Raw genomic sequence first — 24787 nt, 5'->3', positions numbered from 1 at the left:
CAGTAAATACAACTTACCCAAACTGTTTTAAATCCTAGATATTAAATTGAAGAATTAAAATTTAATTCACTTTTACAAAGATACATTACTAATAATGGCCAATGTTGGAGTATTCTTTATATTTGTATTATTTCAGTATTAATCAAAACAGGTGTAAATAAACTGCAAGGAATATCAACTGTATTAACTTAGCAAGAACATTTATCTTGCAACGTTACTTGAAAATCGCACAACTCTAGTATGCATATTATTACATATGTAGTATTTTTGCCTCTGGACAAGTTAAACTGCAATTCTTCTGGTTTTTATGATTAGAATATTAAATTAGGTCAGTACTCTGAAAACACACATTTTTATTTCGCAGTTAATAGGAAACAAAACCAAAGCAGCATGGGATAGCTGTGAGAAATGAATATATTTTCTCAGGCAGATAACAGTCATAAATGTTCTAAAGCCTGCTTGAGATGACTTCAAGTAATTTGTACTTATTTGTTTACAAACATACCTATACAGATAAACCATAATCAGGAATGACAGAGCACACTACTATCTATCTGCATTCTTCCCCACATAGAAAATTAGGTGTTTATTGTAAAGAAGTAATTTCACTCCACATAAGCATCACCTAAAAAAAAATATGTTTTTCTTTAGAAGCAAACATACTCAGAAGTCAACCAGCACAATGTCCTGTAAAAGCAATCTTGTAAGAAGGTGCATTTTTTTCTTCAAAGTTAACTTTCTTTGACATCTTTACCTAAAACATAAGACACAGGTCCCTGTACCAAGGCTTTTAAAAAAGATTCTTAAATAAAAAATTATCTGAAAATGCAACAAAATAAAAGCCATACAAATAAAAAACTACTACTGAGCATAAATGAAATGCTGCACAGGGATCTAACTATAGGGAGGTCTTTTCAGAATCATGGCTTAGATATACACTGTTCTAATTTCATGCATGCAAGGGTTTTCACTGAAGACATAAATGAAAATTTTATTCAATGGGACCACCTCTCAAATATCTAGAGCACCTCAACACTGAAACCACTGTAATTTGAATTAAAATCACTTGATACTGATCTTTGTAAGTTGTTGCAAAAACACAGTTTTAGAAGAAAAGCAACTGGTTCAGTTACTTTACCTTCTTTCTAGGTAGAAAAGTTAAATTTTTCATTCTATTACCTTTTTCATGAAGCTCACGTCTTGCCTTGAAATTTTGTCTCGTTTTATCTTTAGATCAGAAACATCTGGTATTATTCTAAAAAGGAAACAAAAATGTCATTTTAGCAAAAAGAAGTTGAAAGGGAAGAGGATGAAGCTTACCTGTAAAACTCTTGCCATCAATAAATGACACTGAACACTGTGCATTTATCAAAACAGTACATTAATGTTTCATATTAGGAAAAATATTTAAAAATCAACAGTACTGATCATTCAGATATTAAACTAGAATTTCAAGTAGGCCAAAGCAAACAAAAAGAACTACCGTATCCCTCTGAGCTTTGCTCTGTTGTCATGCCGATCAATGAGATTATGCAGTATTTCCAAGACCAGCTGCCTTAGCTCAGAGTCTTCCATGAGCGAAGGAGACAATAACGGGTCCAGAAACGGGGGAGGAAGTGCGTTAGTTATCGTTGTTGCTTTGTATCCTGAAGTCACCTGTTCATTGTCGGAAGTAAGATTAATGTGTGTCATTATTGCACTGTAAGAATTACTTGCAGCTCTCACTCAATTTTTAGTGGGCTTGCTTTAGCATCTGAAAGGTGGATTCAAATTGAAGTACTGTAGTAGTTTTGAAAATTCCTAACCTCACTATGAATTTGGAAGGACTTTAATACTTATGTTCCAATGAACTTCCTCATCTGTTTTAAAGTGGTATTTCTCAGGATCCTTCCTCTATCAACACACCCAAAAGAAAAATAAAGGTATCATTTATGAATTTTTTTTGAAAAATGGCCTATGAAAAGTTGCAGGGCATAAAATGAAGATGGTAATAATGCCAATAGAGATTTTTCCATTTCAGGCTCTGAGCTGCTCATATTTCGTACCGAGTATGCTCACGTGAAGAAAAGAAGAGAAATCAGGGCATATATGTACATCTTAAGCATTTATGGATACTATTTTATTGCAAAAAAACCCAGCAAGCAGCAAACCATTTCCTTAGAAATCTGGTACCATGATGTTGGTTTTTTTTTAATACTACCTCTGACTTGCCTCATTTGATTACTTTTATTTAAAGCAAGCTCTGTAGATACATAAGGAAAAGTGAACTTCTATCTGACAATTTAAATATTAATCAGCTGAACATTTACAGCAGTCAGAAATGTTTAAAATTTACTGTCCCTTAAAATGGAGGTTACCAGAATATCACAATCTCAAAACCAAAACAGGATCCAGAAACTGACAAGCATGAACTGTTGAGGATGAGGGAAGCAAAATTATCCAAGATTTAATTATAATAAAAGTACTCATATTTTTATTTAAGGCTTTACATAATAATTATATCTTCATTATGCATACCATTACAGCTTTTACATGTGAACTGTGTTGTACTGAATTTGGCTGGGACAGTTATTTTTCTTAATAGTAGCACACACATTGCTGTGTTTTGGATTCGTGACCAAAACAGTGTTGATAGCACAGGGATGTTTTAGTTGTTGCTGAGCAGTGCTTACACAGTGTCAAGGCCTCTTCTGCTTCTCACACTGCCCTGCCAGTGAGTAGGCTGGGAGTGCACAAGAAGTTGGGAGGGGACACAGCTGGGACAGCTGACCCCAACTGACCCAAGGGATATTCCAGACCATATGACATCATGCTCAGCAACAAAATGGGACAGTCCGCAAAGGCTGCTGTTGCTTGGGGACTGGTTGGCTGGTGAGCAATTGGGTTTTGGGTGGGGTTTTTTGTGGTTTGTTTGGGTGAGGTTTTTGTTCATTTCTATTTTTTATCATGTTTTCCTTTTTTTACTTACTACACTGTCTTCGTCTCAACCCACTTTTCTCATTTGTACCCTTACCAATTCTCTCCCCAGTCCCACTGGGGAAGAATAAGCAAGTGACTAGGTGATGCTCTGCTGTCTGCTGGGGTTAAACCACAACATGTGAGCAAGCACTATTCCACAGCATAACTGAATAGGTTGAAGGGAAACTGGTTGGCAGAGGAGCATGCAGGTACGTGAAAGTATCTAATCAATCATTTTGAAAATGGAAAGTCACTAATATTACAAGCAGTAAGGCTGCAAATGAAAGTGGATACTTTTAATGCAGTGCCAGATTTTAATTGCCTATACAACACTAAGTTGTCTGCCTGTGTGTATGCACAACAAGACTAATTATGTTATGAAGTATTATTCTTTTGTAAAGAATACATGATGTATAATGCTCAGTTCAGTACACAGAACAGGCAGGGTTCAGTAGTTTCTAGTTCTTTATTATGTATGCAGACTAAACCTTATATACCACAAAAGCTTTGCTCTGAACACAAATTCCTTCCCACATTTTTCTACAATATTTATCAACATCTAAGTAATTCATTAAGCATCAAAACGTTCACTTTCACATCTTTGTGCCATGTTGGGATTGTACTTCCATGTTCTAAAAGAGGATCCAAAACAAACTTCAGTGTAAAAAATGTTAAATTCCTTCCACATACACAATTCCAATCGCTTAACACATACTTACAGGCTATGCAGCACCCCAAATAATTAGAACAATTCTTACTAACTTCATTGGCAATTTTTAAGACTGGAACAGTTTAGGCATAGCTGAATCTATCTTTAATGAAGACAAAGTACAAAATGACCACCTGAAGTCCTTTCTAACGTGTTTTCTATCTTTAAATTGCAACTGTGAAAGCTCAGGTCTTCCGCAAGCCAGAATCTAGGACTTCATATTCTGACAAACAAAGAACAGTTTAACTGATTTGCCTAATACCACACACAAATTTCATGTCAAAGCAGGGATAGAAACTCATTTTCCAGGAAGACATTCTTCTGCTTTAGTCATGAAATCATTCTTTATGCTATCTCCCCTATTTCAGGCACTAAACAGTTTTCAGCTTCTGCAACAACACAGGCCAGGATTCTACAGGAAAGTGCCTCCTTTATTACCCACTTCTGATTCTTACCATCAGGATGTATTTCCAGAAATAGTCTCTGAAGGCTTACAGTTCAAAAATGCATTTGTGATAAAACATTTAATCATCGCTTACAAGAAACTTGGGAAATACTAGGAAGGAAAGAACAATGGTGCCTGAGGTTCTAAAGGCTTGGAGATAAGCATCCACTACTACAGTTTTAAAAATATCAGCCAGTCTACTAATTACAGGTTTTGTGGTGTCAGAGACAAAAGTGATTTCACACTGATGTTGCCAGCATCACTGGCAGAACTAGTCAACTCAACCTAGTCTACGATGTTCTTTTGGATCTGCAGATCCAATTATAACTGATATTCACTGAAGTGCTCTAAAGAGATTGAGGAGTATTTCTTGAGCTGCTTCTAATGTAAATTGGGAAAACACTGTCACAATTTTACCCAGTAGAACTAGAGATCTGTAGTTTTGTAACAGTAATAAGTATGGTTCTTTCATATGAGGTATGTTTAATTTTGTAATTGTAATTACAGTTGTAATACTATACTTCTATGTATAAACATATACACAAAGTGAAACCTGTGCTTATAACATAATATACTGAACACAGAAGGCTTACCATAAGTAAAGATCTCAATAACATGATTTGAATCCTCCTAGTTCCCAAATCTCTACAACAGGAAAAGAAGTTGAAAATTAGTTTCTTTGCATATCTTCAAAATATTATTCTACTCCAGACATCATTCTAACCACTGCATTTTTGACAAGCAAATACAGCAGTATTGGAAGGGATGCTGGATGACCGCAAATAAGGGGCAAGTATCTCCAAACGAGGTGTAGTAACTAAATGTTTTTGAAAGTGACATTTATAGGCAGGCTTAAAAAGCAAAGCACATACAATTGAAAAAACAATAAATGAAATATGTGAAGCAGATCTAAATCTTCATGTTTCATTCAGAAATCTCTTCGTATCTGAAATGTTCAACCACTACACGCTTGACTTAATTTTCACAAGCATTAGCGCTCAGAATTTCTTCTGAATTAAAATGTAATTGACTCTTTTAAGAAACCAGGACACTTCTTGTTCAAGTCAGACCCCAAAACCCTCTGTTTTCAGATTACAGGAAGTTATACGGAACACCACTTAACCTGTTCTTCATCTGTTCTCATATTCCATCTGCTGGTACTAAAAGAAGTTAAATACCTATTAGTATATAGTCACATGTGCACTGTTCTTGCAAGATCTTACAACGGTGCACTTGGAATAAATTGCTCCATTCAAAGACACTCTTTCAAGAAAGTAAAAAAGGTACAAACCCTTTTGTCCATCAAATAGCGTAAGGGAAGAGCAAGCCTCTTCATAAAAGTTGACCCCTACATAACAGTGGAAACTTCTACCTTCATGGGCTATAAACCTGACTACATCCAGTTGGCAGTATCATTCAAATGTCTTGTGTAACAGTGACCAAATTTTCTGGTAAGCAATGCAAGACTGTACCAACAGTCAGAAAGCCTGCTTTATTCAGAATGACATATGTGCATCATACTAACATACTACTCAGCCCCATGTTTACACAGAATCCCATAAAGGAAAATTGTATAGTTAAACAAAAAACACCCCACACCAACTGGTAATCCAAGTACAGAATTCTAAATGGATTCATATTTCAAATACCTTCTTAATGAGTAATAACTGCCTGACACAGACAGATTTCTATCTTCCATGGAATAGTGTCCCATGCTGCAGGGACACAATACTATATGAAAAGCTACCAAGAAGCCAGGAGAAAAACAATGACTTCCTACTTAAGCTAGCAGGGGAACAGACATATGTGGTACAAAGTATCCACACATACCTGGAAAGAATAGCTGTAACCTTTTCAGTGATTTTCCCCATACTGAGGAAAAGCAGTCTTTAAACATAATTATTCATGTTACAGGGAAAAATATTAATCCAGCATATGGCGGCTTTTTAACTGTGGGTTTATTACAGGAGTCTGCCCACCTGTAGCTTTTTCCTATTTCTAAATAAACAGGGAAAATCTAAACCAAAACAAATTCACTGGAATTTCTGCAGTTTATTTCTTAATCTGAAGTCAGCTTGTATGAAATGAAGAAAAAACAAAAATAACTTGTAAATTATGCAGCTATTTGAAAAAATTTAGTCATAGTTTGATTTCCCTCATTCACAAAACACACATATAAGAAGTTATGGAATTAACCACCATTAAGTAGATGATTTCAGAAACATTTGTACAGATGTGGAGAGAAGAAATGTTTTAGTGCAAAGTAAGTTGCATTCAAATCAGGCATTTTCTATCAGTAACGTGTTTGGAGACTGATTTCATACCACTGACACTGTGCTTGTCTTGATTCTGCATAGTACTTAACACAGCCCCTAATGAGTGAGAATTTACATTTCACTTTTCTTAATGTTTTTCACTTCTTAATTTACCAGGATTCTAAAATCTAAATTTTTAATTAAAAATTAAAAAACGTAGAATATACAAACCCAAGGTGACTGGTATCCAGTGATTGTGAATTTGTCCCCAAAACAGGTACTTTTCCCATAATGAACATCATAATCTCTGATCTCTGGTAATCTGGGAGATTGCTTCCAAAAAAACCTAAATAAAAATTGAATGAAATCACAGAAGGAAAGAGATACAGGGCCCTTCTCTTTAAAAGAAATGCCTTACAAATACAAGGAATATATTAACAAGGTCAAAATAGATGAAGAATAAAACTATTTGTTTTAGGGCATAACACTCACATCTTCATTTCTGCTGAATGGCTTTACAGAGTCTTTTCATGACCCTCACTTTCTTCTTTGAATCCTAAAACTTTCTAATATTAGTCTTCTTTAAATATATCATTTAAGAGTTAAATATGTGAAATCTGTTAATTTGTAACTAATGAGGAATTGGAAATGTTTCTCATGGAACACAGTGTTCCTGTTGTCTGTTCTTAAGTCACCATTAAATATTACACGCGTATGAAAAGAAATCTCAGAGATATATAAGTATGACAAGATTATTACTTTGAAATCACTGAGACAAACAGCTCAGGTGCCAGCAGGATGGGCAGCGGAGCTCTCTAGCACCGTGCACAGAGGGGTTTCCCCAACTGGGGGAACCCCAGGGGAGCAGAGAGACCCACCAGGAGCCCACAGCTCACACGACAGCAGCTGACAAGACCTGGACGGACCTGGAGCAATGGTGGCCAAGCCCCCACACCTATAAAAGAAGCCCCTGGGGAGCGCTGCCGACCAGGAGCGGTGCGGCAGATGGTGCCCAAGAAGGGTGCTGTGGCTCTGCCGGCTCGACCAGGGAGCAACGGGATCCAGCCGGCAGAAGGCCACGTCCTCTCTAAACTCCGCACCCGCCGCCACTGACGCCGCTTCCCAGGCAGAGCTCCGGTGGGAACGTGCTGCCATCCGGGTGTCAGGCAGACAGGACACAAGGTATGGAGGATTCCCTGTCCTCCCCCCACCCGGCAGAAGGCGGTGACTGAAGGGATAGGGGGCAATGGCGACAAGTTCCTGCCCGGCACAGGAGGCACGTCTCCTCCATGACTCCCCCACCTTCCCAGGTGCCCTTGCACAACAGGTACGAGGCTCTGCAAGTGGAACCAAACAAGGACGAGGACGACGGTTCATCTCGCTTGGAGGTATTGCCAAGGTTAAGTCGGCCTACGCCCTGCATCAAAACTGCTTCCATAAAGAAAAAAAGATGGGTCATTGTCATAGGAGACGCTCTTCTGTGGGGAACAGAAGGCCCAATACGCCGACCAGACCCACTTCTTAGGGAAGTCTGCTGCCTCCCTGGGGCCTGGGCTAAAGATGTGACGAGGGAACTTCTGACCATGGTACGGCCCTCAGATTATTACCTGTTCCTGCTTTTTCATGTAGGCAGTGATGAACTTGCAATAAGAAGTAGAATGGAGATCAAGAGAGACTTCAGGACCTTGGGATGACTGGTTAAGGGATCAGGAGCACAAGTAGTGTTCTCCTCTATCCTTCCAGTTGCAGGGAATGATGAGGGAAGAAACAGAAAGAGCCAGCAGATCAATACCTGGCTCCGAGCCTGGTATCTCCAGCAGATTTTTTTGTTTTTTGATCATGAGACAGTCTACATGACACCAGGCCAGCTGGCAACAGACAGGGTACACCTGTCTCAAAGGGGCGAAAGGATCTTTGTGCAAGAGCTAGCAGGGCTCATCAAAAGACCTTTAAACTAGATTTGAAGGGGGAAAGGGATAAAACAAGGCTTGCTAGAGATAAGACTGTGGGCAGCATGCCAATTTTTGAGGGATGGTGTGCTAGTGAGGTCCTTCAGTCTGCTCCATGCTGTCCTGGGTACACTAGAGCACACCTGAAACGTCTCTATATTAATGCACACAGCACGAGGAATAAACAAGAGGAGCTAGAAGCTTTGGCTCAGTCCCAGGGCTACGACATCATTGGCATAAGCAAAACCTGGTGGGATGTGTCCTGCGACTGGTGTGCTGTGATGGACGGTTATAGGCTCTTCCGGAGGGATAAGCAAGGCAGGGGGTACTGCTGTATGTAAGGGTGGGGTTGGATTCTATGGTGCTTACAGTTGGCAGTGACACAGTTGAGATCCCCTGGGTAAGGATGAAGGGGAAAGCAAATAAAGCGGTTGTTGTGGGAGTCTACTATCGACCACCCAGCCAGGACAATGACACCGATGAATTGTTCTACAAGGAATTAAGGGATACCTCTAGATCAACTGCCTTTGTCTTTATGAGTGATTTTAACTTCCCAAGCATCAACTGGGAATATCATACAGTAGGCACAAACAGGTCCAGGAAATATATGAAGCACATTGAATATAACTTCCTGGTGTAGGTACTAAGGGAGCCAGCTAGGAAATGTGCCCTCCTAGATTTTTTTGTTTGTAAACAAAGAGGGACTCGTGGGCAAAGCGTTGATCAGTGGCTGTCTTGGTCACAGTAACCACAAAGTATTTGAGTTTCGAATTGTTGGTGATAGGAGAAAAACTGCCAGCAAAACTTCAACCCTGCACACGGGGAGAACAGACTTTGGGCTGCTGAAGGAGCCAGTTAGTAAGGTCCCCTGGAAATCTGCTTTTGAAGGTATTGGGGTCCATGAATGCTGGTCACTTTTTAAAAGCCATCTCTTAGGAGCACAGAAGCTGGCAATACCAAAGTGTCCAAAGTCAAGCAAGTGGGGCAGAAGGCCGGCTTGGCTGAGCAGGGATCATATTCTAGAACTTAGGGGGAAAAGGAAAATGTATGGACATTGGAAGCAATAACAGGCGACACAAGAAGACCACACAGATGCTGTTCGCCACTGTAGGGAGAAAATTTGTGCAGCTGAAACTTGGTTCAGCAGTTCAAGCTGGCTAGCACTGTGATGGACAACAAAAAGGGCTTTAAAAAGTATGTTAACAGCAAAAGGAGTATCAGAGATAACATTGGTCCATTGCTTGATGAGGTCAGTCACCTCACAAATAACAATGTAGACAAAGTGGAGACATTTCATGCCTTCTCCGCCTCTGTCTTTAACACCAGTAATGGGCTCTGAGACTCCCAGACTAAGGGGTTATGATAAACTACCAGCTGACCCTGAACTTGTTCAAGACTTGCTGCTCCAGTTGGATGTGCAGAAGTCTCTGGGGCCCAATGGGATTCATCCAAGGGTACTGAAAAAGCTGGCCAATGTCATTGAGGGACCTCTCTCCATTATTTTTCAATGGTCTTGGGAGTCTGGAGAGGTCCCAGTCGACTGGAAGCTGGCAAATGTTGTCCCAATTTCAAGAAGGGTAAGAAGGAAGACCCTAGTAATCACAGGCCTGTCAGTCTCAATTCAGTGCCTGGCAAAATTATAGAGAAGGTTATCCTGCCAGTTACTGAAAAACACTTGAGAGTCAATGTAGTCATTGGTCATAGCCAGCATGGGTTCATGAGGGGAAAGTCCTGCTTAACCAACTTAATGTCCTGTTATGACAAGGTCACTCATCTAGTTGACCAAGGGAAGCCAGTGGATGTGGTAGTTTTGGATTTTAGCAAAGCTTTTAATACAGTCTCTCACAGTATCCTGCTGGACAAAATGTCCAGCACACGGCTAGACAAGTCCATAACACGTTGGGTGAGCAACTGGCTGATGGGTCGGGCTCAAAGAGTTTTAGTAAATGGGTTTATATCAGGCTGGTGGCCAGTCACCAGTGGGGTTTCCCAGGGCTCGATTTTAGGGCCAGTGCTCTTTAATGTTTTTATAAATGAACTGGACACAAGAATCGAATGTACATTAAGTAAGTTTGCTGACAATACTTAAACTAGGAGGAGCTGTGGACCCCCTCAAGGGTAGAGAGGCCTTACAGAGAGATCTGGAAAGACTAGAGAGCTGGGCAATCGCCAACCATATGAAATTTAACAAGAGCAAGTGCCAGATTCTCCACCTGGGACAGGGTAATCCTGGTTATACATACAAACTGGGGGATGAGAGGATGGAGAGCAGCCCCGCAGAAAGAGATCTGGGGGTCTGGGTTGATAGCAAGTTGAATATGAGTCAACAGCATGCTCTGGCAGCCGAACTATTAGAGCGTGTCCAGAGCAGGGTGACCAAGATGGTGAAAGGTCTCGAGGACAAGACTTATGAGGAGCAGCTGAGGTCACTTGGTTTGTTCATCTTGGAGAAGAGAAGGCTGAGGGGTGACCTCATTGCAGTCTGCAACTTCCTCAAGGGGGGCAGCGGAGGGGGACGTGCTGATCTCCTCTCTCTGGTGACCAGCGATAGGACACAGGGAAATGGAATGAAGCTGTATCAGGGGAAGTTCAGGCTGGACCTTAGGAAAACATTCTTCACTGAGAGGGTGGTCAGTCACTGCAACAGGCTCCCCAGGCAAGTGGTCATGGCACCAAGCCTGTCAGAGTTCAGGGATTGTCTGGATGACGCTCTTCGTCATATGGTTTAGTGTTAGGTAGTCCATCGAGGAGCAGAGAGTCAGATTTGATGATCCTGATGGGTCCCTTCCAGCTTGAGATATTCTATTCTATTCTATAGCTGTGCAATAGTATAAACGTAACATTGATAGAAATAAGCTTTACTTTAAAAAGTTGTGTTTTGTTTTGTTTTTGGTGGGGGGGAACTTTTTAACTTGGAGTTTTACTGGAATGGCAAGAAGTAATCTACTACATAGTTGCTACTGCTCTAGAAAGCTTCAGGGCATAAGCAAAAGTACAGATTAGTGAACAACATTTAAGTTGCATTCCCCCTTGTTCTTCAAGTAAGGAATACACATCATAAATGAACTACAATATATAATATCAGTACCATAAAAAGAAAATCTGAAAAAAAGGGGAGAGGCTATTTTAACAAAATCATTTACAGAAACTGCTGCTCTCATTTTCAGTGCTGTGCTTAGAAGTACTTCAGTTAAGTTGTGGTAGCACAACCGGCCATTAGATGTCATTGTTGCCACTATGTTTAAGATTGGTTTCTACAAAGTTTCAAGTAGTACCTACTAAAATATATTACTGCATATGATTGCTTGCAATATGATTTTTCATAAAAGGACTAGTATTAGTTCTGTACCAAAGGCATAGAATGATGTCTATATTTCAAGGGCCATACAATAATATAACCAACAAATTTACTGTAAGTCCACCAGCATTTTTAATTTTCATTGAGCTTCCTGGAGATCTGTTCAGTTAACAATTAAGAGAACAGTCTTTCAGAAGTCAAATACATAAAGTGAGCCTGAGATTTAGAGGCAAGTACAATCAGAGATACCACACTTGCCATTACTGCTTTTTGATTCAAGCTATTTTAATACCATTTCATTGAGGAAGGGAGAGAAGGGAAGGAATTTTAAGTGAGGCTATGTTACTGTCATTACTCACCGATTGTTTGAATAATAGCATTCTGGACAATCCTCTCATCACTCTCCTTGGAGCTTGTGCTGATAGTGGCACTTCCTGCTGAACTGCGCCTATCACCCAGCTCAAAGTCAACACTGATGCGCAAGTGCTTCAACAAGGTATTAAAAACCTCCAGAACTGTTGGACCTGGAAAGAACACATAACAATGACTGCACCTGTCAATGGAAAGATGCCTTAAAATGTAAACTAACCTTTTCAATCCCTTTTCAGGAGAAATCAGATTAAGCTGAAAAGAACAAATAAAATTCACTGTTTGAGGGATATGGCCTAGGGATAAACTTTTGAAATGTGCCTATACCTTGACATTTTAGAGATTATTTTGGAATCAGGAAATGCAATCAGGTATATATGCATAATCCTTTACTACCAAATTGTAGTGGGTCTGGCTGGGATGGAGTTAACTTTCTTCCTAGCAGCCTCAGCAGTGCTGTGCTTTGAATCTGTGACTAAAATAGTGTTGACAACACACCAGTGTTTTGGCTGTTGCTGAACAGTGCTAGCAAGTGTCAAGGCTTTTTCTTTTTCCCACTTTATCCCTACAGAGAGTAGGCTGGGGTGTGCAAGAAACTGGGAGGAGACACAGACAGGGCCAGCTGACCCAAACTGACCAAAGGGCTATTCCATACCATATAATGTCATGCTCAGCAATAAAAGCTCAAGGAAAGGAGGAGGAATCAGGTGAACATTTGTTCATATGGCATTTGTCTTCCAGGTAACCATTATGCATGCTGAGGTCCTGCTTTCCAGGAAGTGGCTAAACATCTGCCTGTCAATGGGAAGTACTGAATAAATTCCTTTGCTTTCCTTGTGCATGAGCTTTTGCTTCACCCATTAATTTGTCTTTATCTTGATCCATGAGACTTCTCACCTTCTTTCTACCTTCTCCCTGACCTGTGGGAAAGGGGAGTGAGCAAATGGTTGTTGGCCGCAGTCAACCCACCATGCAAGTTTTATATAGAAAATGAGCGGTTGCTGAAATGAAGCAACAACAATAGGCTAAACTGCAGGTACTTGCACCCAAACTTATTTCAAAACCTGCTACTAAAATCCAGTTCTATATATTGGATCAAATAATGAGCTCTTTTCATAATATGGTAGAAGACTTCACAAGTCTGTGCATGCAACTGTCTTGCCTAAAGAGAAAGGACAGGCACAGACTCAAGCTAATGAAGCAAAGCAATAATGTTTCAGCAAGAGACCAAAGCAAAACAGCAGCAGAGCACATGTGTGTACACATCTTCATAACTACTCTTATTTCAAGGAACTATGCTACCGTAAATGACATAATTCACCTTATTTCAGCTGCTTCATAGTTACTAAGGTAAAATTCCTCAAAGATCATTCTGCTCTTGACTCCCATATTATCACTCATCTCACAGCAGCTGTATCACAAAGCGACAGTGCTCTTTACATTTTGTAGAGACACACACAGTTCTCTCAGATTTTGTGACTTCTTACCAAAGAGGAATTCCTGCCTTTCACAAGGCTGTAAAAATGCATCTACTCATTTTTTCAATGCAAAGGATTATAAAAGTCAAATGACTAAGTAAGTACATTTGAGTAATTGTAAACCAAGTAACATTTCAAGCATTTTATCAGCACAAAGGAGAAAAAAAAATAATAAATACAAAATCTTCTCAAAATATATGCTTTCATTCAGTCTGAAAACAAAGCAAAAATGAACACCACCCTTCAAATCTATCCTTTGACCTGATGCCTTTAATTAAAGATGACTTACCTATTGATCCTTTAGCTGCGATTGCAACCGCTTCCAAAAGAACCTGAATAATACCAGCACGAACTCGTGGTGAGTCTCTTTTGCGAACATCAAGGTGTCCTAGAATTTCTTGTATTACATGATGGGAATATTGTGCCTATTGAAATCCAAACAAACAGAAAGAAAAGCTTCATCTGTGACGTTAATAAGAATGACTTCATACACCACACAGCTATAGTCATGACCATGTTCCTATTCTGCAACATTCTTACTACACAAATTCAATTAAATTTCAATCAATTAATGATTAAATATGGATTTTAAAAACTACCATGACAGACGAAGCCACACAGGTCCATGCAGCACCATATACAAAAGCTTACAACATTAAAATATCCAGGAATATCTACAAGCACAGAGGAAGCATGAAGTGGTACTTCATTCAGCTAACTGCAGTTCAAGGACTTCCACTGGCCTTACAAAAAAGCGTAACTGATACAAACGCTAAGAAAACTCAGCTTTCTTCCACAAACCTGGAATTCTATGACTTTATCTTTTGGGTGTCTCTGCTTGATGCAATCCAAGAATCAGACTTTGATCATGTTTACAACAGGCAACAGAGGTTGCCCACTAGTAAAAATCAATTAGCAAAACACAGTTCCATGTGAAGTTGGTTTCTTGGGTTGTAAAAGCAGTACAGCTGTATTGGCATGGAGAAATTACTAACTTGAGAGATTATTTTTATCAAGCACAATGTCCGATCAGTATGGCTATCCTGCTCCTTGTTGAACTTGCTGAAAGACCTCCGCACTAGCTTCCATTGAGAATTCCTGAATATCTTTTTTTCTTCAATTGAAAGTAAATCAGATAACTTCTGATCACAAACTATGATTAGGTTATTATTTGAAAAGTTTGAAGAATAAGCCTAAGGAGTTATGAAATGGGATCTTGTGGGTTCTTTGACTTCATCTACTGTCTATCACTATTGTGGTGAGGTGAACATTTAAACCTGTCTCATGTGCTTGAAATATGTATGCAAGGAAAAAAAACACTAGAGAAAATCCTACCTGTATAGAATACATGATGATTTTGAAGCAGGAAACAGCAAATTCATTGGGATCCCATAGTCTATGATGGTCTAAATGCCTGTAACCAAAAATTAAGGGACCGAAAATAATGACATACCACACATATAATAAATAGCATCTTAAAGTTTTCTCAAAATTCACCCCAAAGGGATTATTTCCTTACATAAAGGTTCTAAACAATGACTTATTAACTAGGTGAGAAAACTAGAACTTCAGAAAAGCATTTGTTTTCAAGGTTTAGGATGCGATCACAAAACATTTGGCTGCAACAGAAATTCCCAATTTTCCAGTTTCAGGAATTTAAGGAAACTAGTCATACCAAGGATATACAGTTAACAATATACTGTTTCCATACAAAGTGCATGCATAAAAGTGGCGGTGGCATTATATGCTTATTTTCATGAAAGAGACACACTGGAGAGGATGGTTATAATACCTTGACAAACTTCTACTCTAAATAAGATGAATAATTTGTTTTGAATGAGGAGCTACAAAATAATTATGGCTGAATATTACATCCAGAATAGAGACTCTTAAGAACTATTTTTGTTTTCACAGTGGCTTCATGAATAATATATATGGAAAACAAAAAAGAGCTACTATTTGTGTATATACTCTCATATTACTGAAGCATTTCAACACTTTCTGCAAGAAATATCAAAACAGAACCAGAACAATAAATGCATCAGTTTCTCTTTAAATGGGATAGGAACCACCAATGAAAAACATTGTCAGAGTTTCAAGCAAAGACAAGAAATTCTGCTTAAGCACTATGCTGAAAGCTGTGAATAGGGCACACATCAAATTTTCCAAAAAGGAGATCTGAGTACCTGGAAAAGCATGACAAAAATAAATGCATTTTTAAATCTAGAAGACCGAAGAAAGTAATTTCGGATGCCTTTACATTGGTATGACTTAGGTTGGTTAAAAAAAAAAACCACACCAACAACAAACACCCCCCCCATCCAAACAAACAACACCTCCCCCTGCCAAAACTAACAAAAAACTAACAAAAAACTTCTACAGAAACTGAATTTAGGTAGAGTTTCTAAGTAGGTATCTCAGCTACAGAATCACTATTGGTCTGCCCTTTCCCAAAGAACGTAATAAACATATAAAGATGCTTCAAATAACAAACTTGAAAGCATACAGGTGAAAGAAGTCAGTACTCTGGACACAGAAGGACTGACTGGATGCTTTAACTTACTTTGCCTGGAATCTGGAGGTCTCAATTAACTCACTGGCCAGCTGCTACCAGCCTAGTGACCTAGCTGAGTACACAGGTCTCCTTCAAGGTTGATTAAACCAGCTGGCATAAAGCTACCTTTTCCTGTGCCCTAAATTATCTTGCAGTGCATTGCAGAGCTTAAAAAAAACATACTGCCATTTTGACACATGACATGCCTTTAATAGAAATCTCTACAGGAAAGAATTTCAGGAATTTTAGAGGTGTTTGTCTGTCAACAGCATATTTGCATTACTAAACATTAAACTGGACTACCTGTTGGGGATAGCTGTCTTTCTTATGCGCATTCCAAACACACAGGTATATTTAATCCTGACTTAGGGTAGAAAGACAAACAAAATTACCTCTTTAAATCCTTCAAGGCTTAGCAGCTCATAATATATTTAATCCTGTCTTCTTTCACCCTAATATCATTCCAGTATGGTCCATCAAATACAAAATCATACTCTTCACTATCTTCTCCTGATTGGAACTGATCCTTTAATCTTTCAGGGTAGCATGTGTTCTCTGTTACCCTTGACAGTTCCTCTTTATCTGCCCCAAAGATCCATTCAGGCAGATTATGGTCAACTACATCTTAAAAACCTTTCTTCTCAAAGCAAGACATACAGTTTTCTTTTTCCAGAAAGGCAAAGTATTAGCTGCTTCAGGTAGCTGAACTGATGGGAAGACAGCAAGGGGAAGATGACAGCCTAGGTTAATGTTTTGTATAATAGCTCAACGGGCAGCATACTTCCTATACTGGAATTTTCCTCCTAAGAAAAGAGGTATTAGATTACTGTAGGTGATATATTTTACTCATCATAATGCAGGCAGTGTATTCAATGTAGTTTTGTTTTTGTAAAAGACAGTAAATGGTATTTTCAACATGGTGGATTTAGTTTAATTAAAATCAAGTCACATCTTGCCCATTTTTTTTTCCAATTACATTTCTTTTAATAAAGAATATAATTTATTGCTGGATTAACAAATGCCATAATCCGCCTTCCATTAAGATCTGCTGCATGTATGTAGCAAATGTGCACAATTAGGTTTCTCAAATTAAAAGGAACAGCAGAACCAATGGTATAAGTTACTACATTATGGAGTGAAAGACACTAACAGTCCCTGAATTCACTCACATTGTCACGCATTCAAGCAATCCTTCTAGTACAAAATGATAAATTGATACAGAAGTTTAGAAAGCAGAACTGAGGCATGTATGGGAATACATAAAATAATTTTCTCATGCATTACATTTTCTGAAAGAATATTAAACACCAGTCTTTTGATATTCAAACCCCTTGCACAGATGATGTGATAATTCACAATAATGGAAATACAGTGAGATGAATAGGGTGTAACTTGTTATACTTGGGAAGTTGTTTATATTCACTAGGTTTCTGTATCCCTCTGGATCTGCCTCATCTATTCACCACTGCAAATTCATGTTAAGTAAGTCTAAATAGCTTGTGACTGTTGACACAAAATAAAATTTTTTTTCATATCATATTAATTTTTTTTTTACTTTCATTAACCAGTTTGCCAGATTGATTTGTCAGATTTCATTAAAAATGAGAATTTGAGAGTTTCTAGCTGCTAAATGTAGACAGTTATAACCATGGAGATTTTCTGCCAAAGGCAAGGAGAATTAAGGTCAATCCAAACCCATACCAGGAGACCAAATTCAGATTTCAACTATCTTCATTATATTTAAAGCCCTCAATCATTGAATGTACTCAGCCTCATGATGCAAGCAGCACTATTCTCTCAGTTTTGCAAGGAAGTGATAGCATGTTGACTGATATTCCAATGCCACATGAAACAAGCCTTCAAGCGGGGAACTGAACTTGCATCTTCAGTGTTAGCACTGTAATAAGCGGCCTTATCTTTATTTCCAGAGCTTTCTTAAAAGCTGTGAAATTGTTGAAAACTGTTAGGAGAAACTGTTTTCTAATCAAGTATACATAAACTAATTTAGGTTTTTCAAACAGATAAAGTGCAATGGACTCACTATCTCAAACTTTCATTCTACCAGTTCTGCTCATTCACAAAGTGAAACTGATTAGATAGAGCACTCCCTTTTTATTTAGGAAAAACACTTTGGAAATTGCATTTTCTGAATCTCTTGTTCTTAAAAAATACTAAACTTTTACAGCAGTTATTTATAAAAAGATAAATTTATTTGGCAATTCTTCCTCAAAATGGAACACAAAAATGGTGACCACAAGGACCTTCTATTCATAGAAGAGATAATATATTCTCAGTAACTGGTCATTATCTACTGATTTCAGCGCACAAATGCAGCATGTGGCATGTAGAGATGCACAAAGACTCAAGCAGTTCCTTAGGATCACAGCAAGCAAGAAAAGAAATTAAGCTGGAAAGAACACTTCCAAAGCTTTGTATGACATCTTCTCGAACACCAAACCAAGCACTAACTCTAGTCTAGGGAATCAGGAATTATTTGTGGGAAACTTCCCTGATACTGAAATGATTCAGAAGACTGAAGTAACGCACGTGCTGATAAAGTTTCGAGATAAACTCATAAAAGGAACTTAAAAGTGGCAAGAAAGCAGCTGCAATATAGTTCAAAATAGTCCATCCAGACTGTTTAGTACTTAAACGTTACTCTAGTGGCAGTTATTTTGGAGGAATGCAAATTTTATATGTCGGAAAGAATGAGAATTTTTTAATAAAACACTCAATTTTGCAACAGTTAAACTCCTATCAGATTGGTATAATAGGTACACATGGAAAGTGAGATAATAGCACAGTTCTTTGCATTTAATGTGGAAAAAAAAAAAAGGGGGGCTACAAAAGTTTTCTGCCTTCAATACCTACCCTATCTTCCTTTTGCATTTCTGTTCGTACTTAACAGTAGTAACTTGAAAATGGCTTTATGGAGCTTGAAAAGTCTTTCAGTATATGAATGGAATACTTAGTCTTTGTGGGAGGAACTAGGCCATCTAAGATAAGATATTCCCATAACAGGTGGGTATCTTGAAAATCTACAAAGAGCAAGCAGGTCTCCTGATCAGCAGGAAAAGCCAGAGTTTGAAAGCAGTATCACCGAGTCTACTGCTTCCTGCAGAGGTTTCTCCTGAGAACGTGCCTACTTTGTAGACACTAGCAGAGGTGAAAGAAGCAGATTTAAGTTATCTCAATGCTTATAGCTTTTTTCACATCATATTTTTTTAAGGAAGCAACTGGGGCAATGCAGAGAACTAAACAATGCTGGACTTGAGAGTTAATACATCAGCTATAATTTGTACTGTATGCATTTGTGCATAATGTGTGTACTGTGTGCACATCTGCCATTCACTACTTAATGAGCTGTTAAAGATATTCCTCACAGAGTATCAAAACAGGTCTTGGAAGAAATCTGCAAGAAAGTATAAATCTTAACTTTATGTATTAATCTGGGCACAGTATTCCTTTCAGCTACTTGTATTTTACTCGGCTTGTCTCTTCACTGACTGCAACAGTCATCTATGGGACATTAATATCTTGAAATAACAGTTTCACGTTCAAAAGAAAGGCCAGCTGAGCCAATAACCCATCCAAATCATTATATCGCACTTCTAAAATCAGTGAAATGGGATACATATTTCTCCATAACTATCTTCAAGTTAGCAGACAGGCAACAAAGAGGTGAGATTAAAAGAGGGGCAATTATTTGAAGAAACATGAATGGAATCCTTGGGGTTGAAAAGGAGGAAGGAATTTAATGCAACATAATTAGAGGATGAAATTAAAAAAATCTCTTTAAGAAAGACCTTCTATGAATTTTTGACTTACGCGAAAACTGGTCTGACAGCATTATTCATATTTCCATAGGTTGCTCGTCCTAGTAGTTCCCTGAAACAATTCTCGGCCAGCAGAGCAGGATTTTCCTCTTTCTCTCCTCCTGTAGGAGAGGATGGAGGGCCTATTCTGCTGAAATAAGACAAAACCACATTGATTTGATTACTGATTAATATTCATCTTCCTTACTGCATCCACCCTTGGTTCTACAATGTTCATGAGTCACGCTCTTGATCTAGGCAAGAACTGTTATCTCAATATGCATCAAACCAGAATTCTGAATAAAACATTTTATTATCCTATGGGAGGACTACAGATCATCATCTGTTCTCTCAGTACTGACCACTATATTAGTAAATACTTATATGGCAAAAACAATGGCTGTTAATACTGATTTAACCTGTTACCCACTGCATTTTGACAAACTATTACCCACTGCTAACAATGAATGAAGGCTATGAAACCATGCACAAAAAGTTAGGCAGAATCTTAGTCATTTTGTTCAGACTAATGATCTCATTCACCTGCCCACTACTGAATCCACACTGTGTGGGTGAGTGTTAAATAAAACTCCAATACTTCTGCAGAAACAGATGGCTTGTGAGTTGACAAAAAGTCTGATTGAACCAATTAGAACATTATCACCCACACACTCACCTCTAACTAGATAGCGCACAAGTTAGTCACCTTCTAACTGACTGTCTCCGAACATTACTATGGAGAGGACCGTCAGCCCGTCCCAGCCGGCTCCAACGGCCCCACCGCAGGACACAGCTGAGCCCCTCAGCCAAGATGGGGAAAACAGGTTCCAGAAAGGGCCCAAGGCGGCACAGGCAGAGGAGGAGGAGGAGGAGGAGGAGGAGGAGGAGGAGGAGGAGGAGGGCGGGAGGCGGTGCAGGCCCGCAGCAGGGATCCATCCCCTGCAGCCCTGGAGAGACCCCGCTGGAGCAGAGACCCCCCCTGCAGCCCGGGGAGGGCCCCACAGGGGCCGCAGCAGGGGGATATTTCCTGCAGGAGCTGCGGCCGTGGAGAGCCCGGGCGGGAGCAGGTTGTCCCTGAAGGACTGCAGCCCGGGGAAGGGCCCGCGCTGGAGCAGGGAGACGTGGGAGGAGGGAGGAGCGGCCCAGAGGGGCTGGGGGGGACCCACCGCAACCCCCGGCCCCAGCCCCTGCGCCGCCCCTCGGGGGGACACGAGTTGGGAGGGAAGGGGTGAAGCTGGGAATGGGAAAGAGTCAGGGTGGGGGGCAGGTGTTTTAGTTGTTGTCTTTGTTTCTCACTATCCAACTCTGTTTTAAATGGCAATGAATTACATTAATTTTCCCTGAGTCAAGCCTGTTTTGCCTGCAATGGTAACTGGTTAGTGATCTCCCCGACTTCATCTCGACCCATGAGCTTTTCCATCCTATTTTCTCCCTGTCCTGTTGCGGGGGAGGGTAGAGAAAGAATGGCTGGGTGGGAGTTTGGCTTTTAGCCAGGGCTAACCCACCACAAGGAATGAAAAGATAAGCATAGTATCTATTAGAACATCTGGATCAGTACCTACAAACCTCTAACTTTTAACCTTATTAAAACATAACACCTTGCCAAGTTGCTTTTTGCCATGCAGTATTCTTCACCTCTATGATACCATTGGGCAACTGGACTCCCATATTCACCACATAGTATGTTACTAATAACTTGGAGGGGGAAAAAAAAAAAACAAACATCAAACACCTTTCACATTCGGAAATATATTTTTAAGATGTAGATATTGATGTTAATTTCCCCATACTATATTTATAAAGGTGGCCCTTGTTGAAGGACGGTTCTTCTTTCCCTAAAAGCATTGCTCTGAAAAAGAAACAAAGCAACATAACAACAAAAAAATACAGATTGTCAAACTTTGCATCAGATAAATACACCATGAAGAGTGCTAAACTGCCTAAGTTTTGCTGAGAAATTTGTCCTTTAACAAGAAGACTAGTTATTGCAATCATAGAAATGTACTACTGATAGTAAATGATAATAAAAAATGACACAATGGGAGGGAGAGGAAAAAAGCAATGGCAGGGGAGAATTTATTACTACAACTACTATTTCTTCAGGTGCTAAAATACGCCAGTGAAAGACTAAATTCATTTCATATGGAAATTTAAACTTATGCAGTGCAAAGCAAGGCTTTAGTGTTTTATACTAATGACCAAACTTTTGTAAAGTTCAAATACTGTCATTTTCATTTTTTTTTTTTCTTTGTGACTGGGAATTAGGCCAACTGTTTAAAATCAACATGGCACAAAAAGAGAGTAAGAATACCGAATTAAAGACAGAATCCAGACACAAGAGAAGCAAAACTACAGAAATCTCACAGGTTTGGACAACCCAAAACCTACAAAGGCCTGAATTCTACCACTAAGCTTTCCTGTCCTCACCATGGAGTAACTAAAAACAGCACCTGCACTGTAAACAGTGAAAGGTAGAGCCTTTCTAGAAGAGTTTCCAGTTTCCCAGTTCTCATTTTTGATGCAGGCCTTGGTAATGTTTTTTGGTTCGTTTTTTGGCTTGTAGGTTGGTTGTGGGTCTTTTAGTTGTTTGGTTTTGGTTTTTTTTTTTCCCTTTGTCCAAAGTCACCTCCTCCTCAGCACACAGAGACCTGAATTACTAGAACAAATGAAAGGCATTTGAAATGTATTTCTGAATTTAAGTGCTTCACACATCATACCATTAAGCTGTTACTAATACTTCATTTAAACTGAGCAGTTGAGAGGTGGGAGACTGAGGAAGAAAGAAATAAAACAGTTCCACCTAAGGTGCAATATTACTTATTGAGAAGTATGGTACCTACAGGTGGCAAGTATTTTTTTTGCACAGAACACATTATAGAAACTTAAGTGAGGATTCATCTACCTACATTAACATTATGCAACTATGCATTAGATGTATTTTAGACTGCAGAAATCAGTACGCTAAAACCTTAATCATACTTCCAGTTCTGCAGTACAAGCTTGTGCATTAAATATGTTTAAAAGTGTTCACTGAGAGCATCAGCTTTAGTTAATGTTCACTCTTCAGCATCATAAAAACATAGCTTTAGAGCATTATAAAAAGTCAAATACTGAAATACCACGAGTCAGATAAACACATTAACATCAAAGTTGTAATATCTTCTGATAGCAAAAGATATTCTAGTGTTTCAAGACTACTGCAATCTAAAAGTTGCAATATAAAAATCCTGTTGCCTCTGGTAACATCAGTGTTTCAGAAGCTACTGTAACATTGCTAGCTTGTCAGATTTTAATAATAAAAAAGCCCCAGGCACCCTGTTAGATAAGTAAGGAGAGAAATAGTTTTACAAATGCACAATGATTAGAATTCTAAAAGGCATGATAATTTGTATATAATCCACCATGAGTACCACTAAACTGCAGCTTTATCCAACTGCTGTGCCCCTCAATCTCCGTATTTATTTTTTTTTTCCTGTACTGCCTAGACTCTGATCTAGACAGATGGGCATCCTTCTCAGCACAGAAGGTACAAACAACAGGGCAGGACTGTCATTCCCATTGCTGTTTTGACACAGATTCCCTAGAACTCAGCAGGATTACAAAGGCGGCTGGGGGCGGGGGGGGGGGGAAGAAAGCAAGCTGCAGAACACACGGAGCTAGTCTGTCTGGAAGAATTCTAGTTAAAAAGCAGTAAAAATAAGTTATCTTTTAAATGTTTGTATATGCAATCCTATAGAAAGTGACTTCTCAGCATTGCTTGGAGTCTTATTTTAGAATAGGTTAAAGGAAGATATTGCAATCCAGTCTTCCTACTCTAAAACGTTAGACTGCATCACAATGTTCAAAATTATCTCCCGTTGTCTGTAGGAATCACAGTTTTATTTTGAACTTTAACAGCATCTACCTATAAGTATTTCTCAGTAAGTGCTCCTTAGCATTATTAGTTGACAGACAATGAATATAAAACTTTGTACAGACCCTCAAGTTTCTAAATTCAAATGAGCAACTTGCACTCATTTTGTTTCACTGACTTGGTTTTTAAACAAAGATCTGACAAATCCAACTGCAACACTTAAAAAAAATTACTACTATTCCTCCGCATCCAGACTTTCTGTACTACCACAAGTCCAGAGGAATGAAACATGAAATGTATTTTGCAATGAAATGGGCAAGAACTACTCCCTTTAACTGTCTACCAGCTTTCTTGTGAGTAATCTCTATCAGAAAAGGTGGCAACAAGGAACTGGAAGGAAGGATGTTTTGAAGTACAGCAGTTTCCATAGCAAACATCTAATCACAGGCTTAAACTGGCTCACAGCAACTCAGCATCCCATGCATGAGACTTCCGTAACACCACAAAACCAGGACTGGCCAAAAAAATATGATGTGACATGTGAAGTAAGACTTAACTGCTACTTTTGAGTGGAGTAGCTACAGGAATGTTTGACTATGATTAACTCACCCCAAGAAAGAAATATATTCTAATCTACCTCTAAAACAGAATTTATGTGAACATTATAGATATATTAGAAGGATTTGAAGTCAAGTCTACAAGTGCTTAGAGTGTCCTTCTGCCTTAAACAAGGCTGGCACGTTTAGCTTTGCAGTAATCATGAAAAATATTGTACAAACTAAGTGAATTTCCAATTTCATATATCCCCATTTTAGAGATACACATAAATTGACATACATGACTGACTCTTCTGAATTTTCTTCTAGGGAACTTGAAGGAGGGAGGGAGAGTCTTTCAGGCAATGCCTTATACTATACTGAAGTATGCATGGCAATTATTTTGTAGTACAGAATCGTCGTGAAGTACAACTAAAAAAAAACCCAATCTGATTTTTAGAATATGTTACACTTGCAAATTTTTCTGACAGTCACATAACTAGAATGTGCATTCAGATATACAGACAAATAACAACATCCGCATATGATTATCTTTTTAAAATATTGT

General features: G+C 38.9%; 1 protein-coding gene across 7 annotated transcripts in view; it reads right to left on the bottom strand.

The window, feature by feature from the left end:
• The window catches only part of EFR3A (EFR3 homolog A), an 88059-nt gene that overhangs the window by 21911 nt on the left and 41361 nt on the right, over positions 1–24787 (bottom strand). For 6 of the 7 annotated variants that reach the window (XM_075023972.1, XM_075023971.1, XM_075023974.1 and 3 more), the window contains 8 exons: positions 19844–19981; positions 14797–14875; positions 13751–13886; positions 11974–12138; positions 6599–6713; positions 4706–4757; positions 1484–1656; positions 1180–1255 (listed from right to left, as the gene is read on the bottom strand). In XM_075023972.1, the coding sequence (XP_074880073.1) occupies positions 1180–1255; positions 1484–1656; positions 4706–4757; positions 6599–6713; positions 11974–12138; positions 13751–13886; positions 14797–14875; positions 19844–19981 (934 nt within the window). The remainder of the gene's footprint in view (positions 1–1179; positions 1256–1483; positions 1657–4705; positions 4758–6598; positions 6714–11973; positions 12139–13750; positions 13887–14796; positions 14876–19843; positions 19982–24787) is intronic. The other variant, XM_075023973.1, reaches the window with a different exon arrangement.

The sequence above is a fragment of the Buteo buteo genome, chromosome 3 (genome assembly GCF_964188355.1).
Source record: "Buteo buteo chromosome 3, bButBut1.hap1.1, whole genome shotgun sequence".
NCBI lineage: Eukaryota > Metazoa > Chordata > Aves > Accipitriformes > Accipitridae > Buteo > Buteo buteo.
Note: the sequence above shows the minus strand (reverse complement) of the source record. Positions and strands in the feature narration are given on the sequence as shown.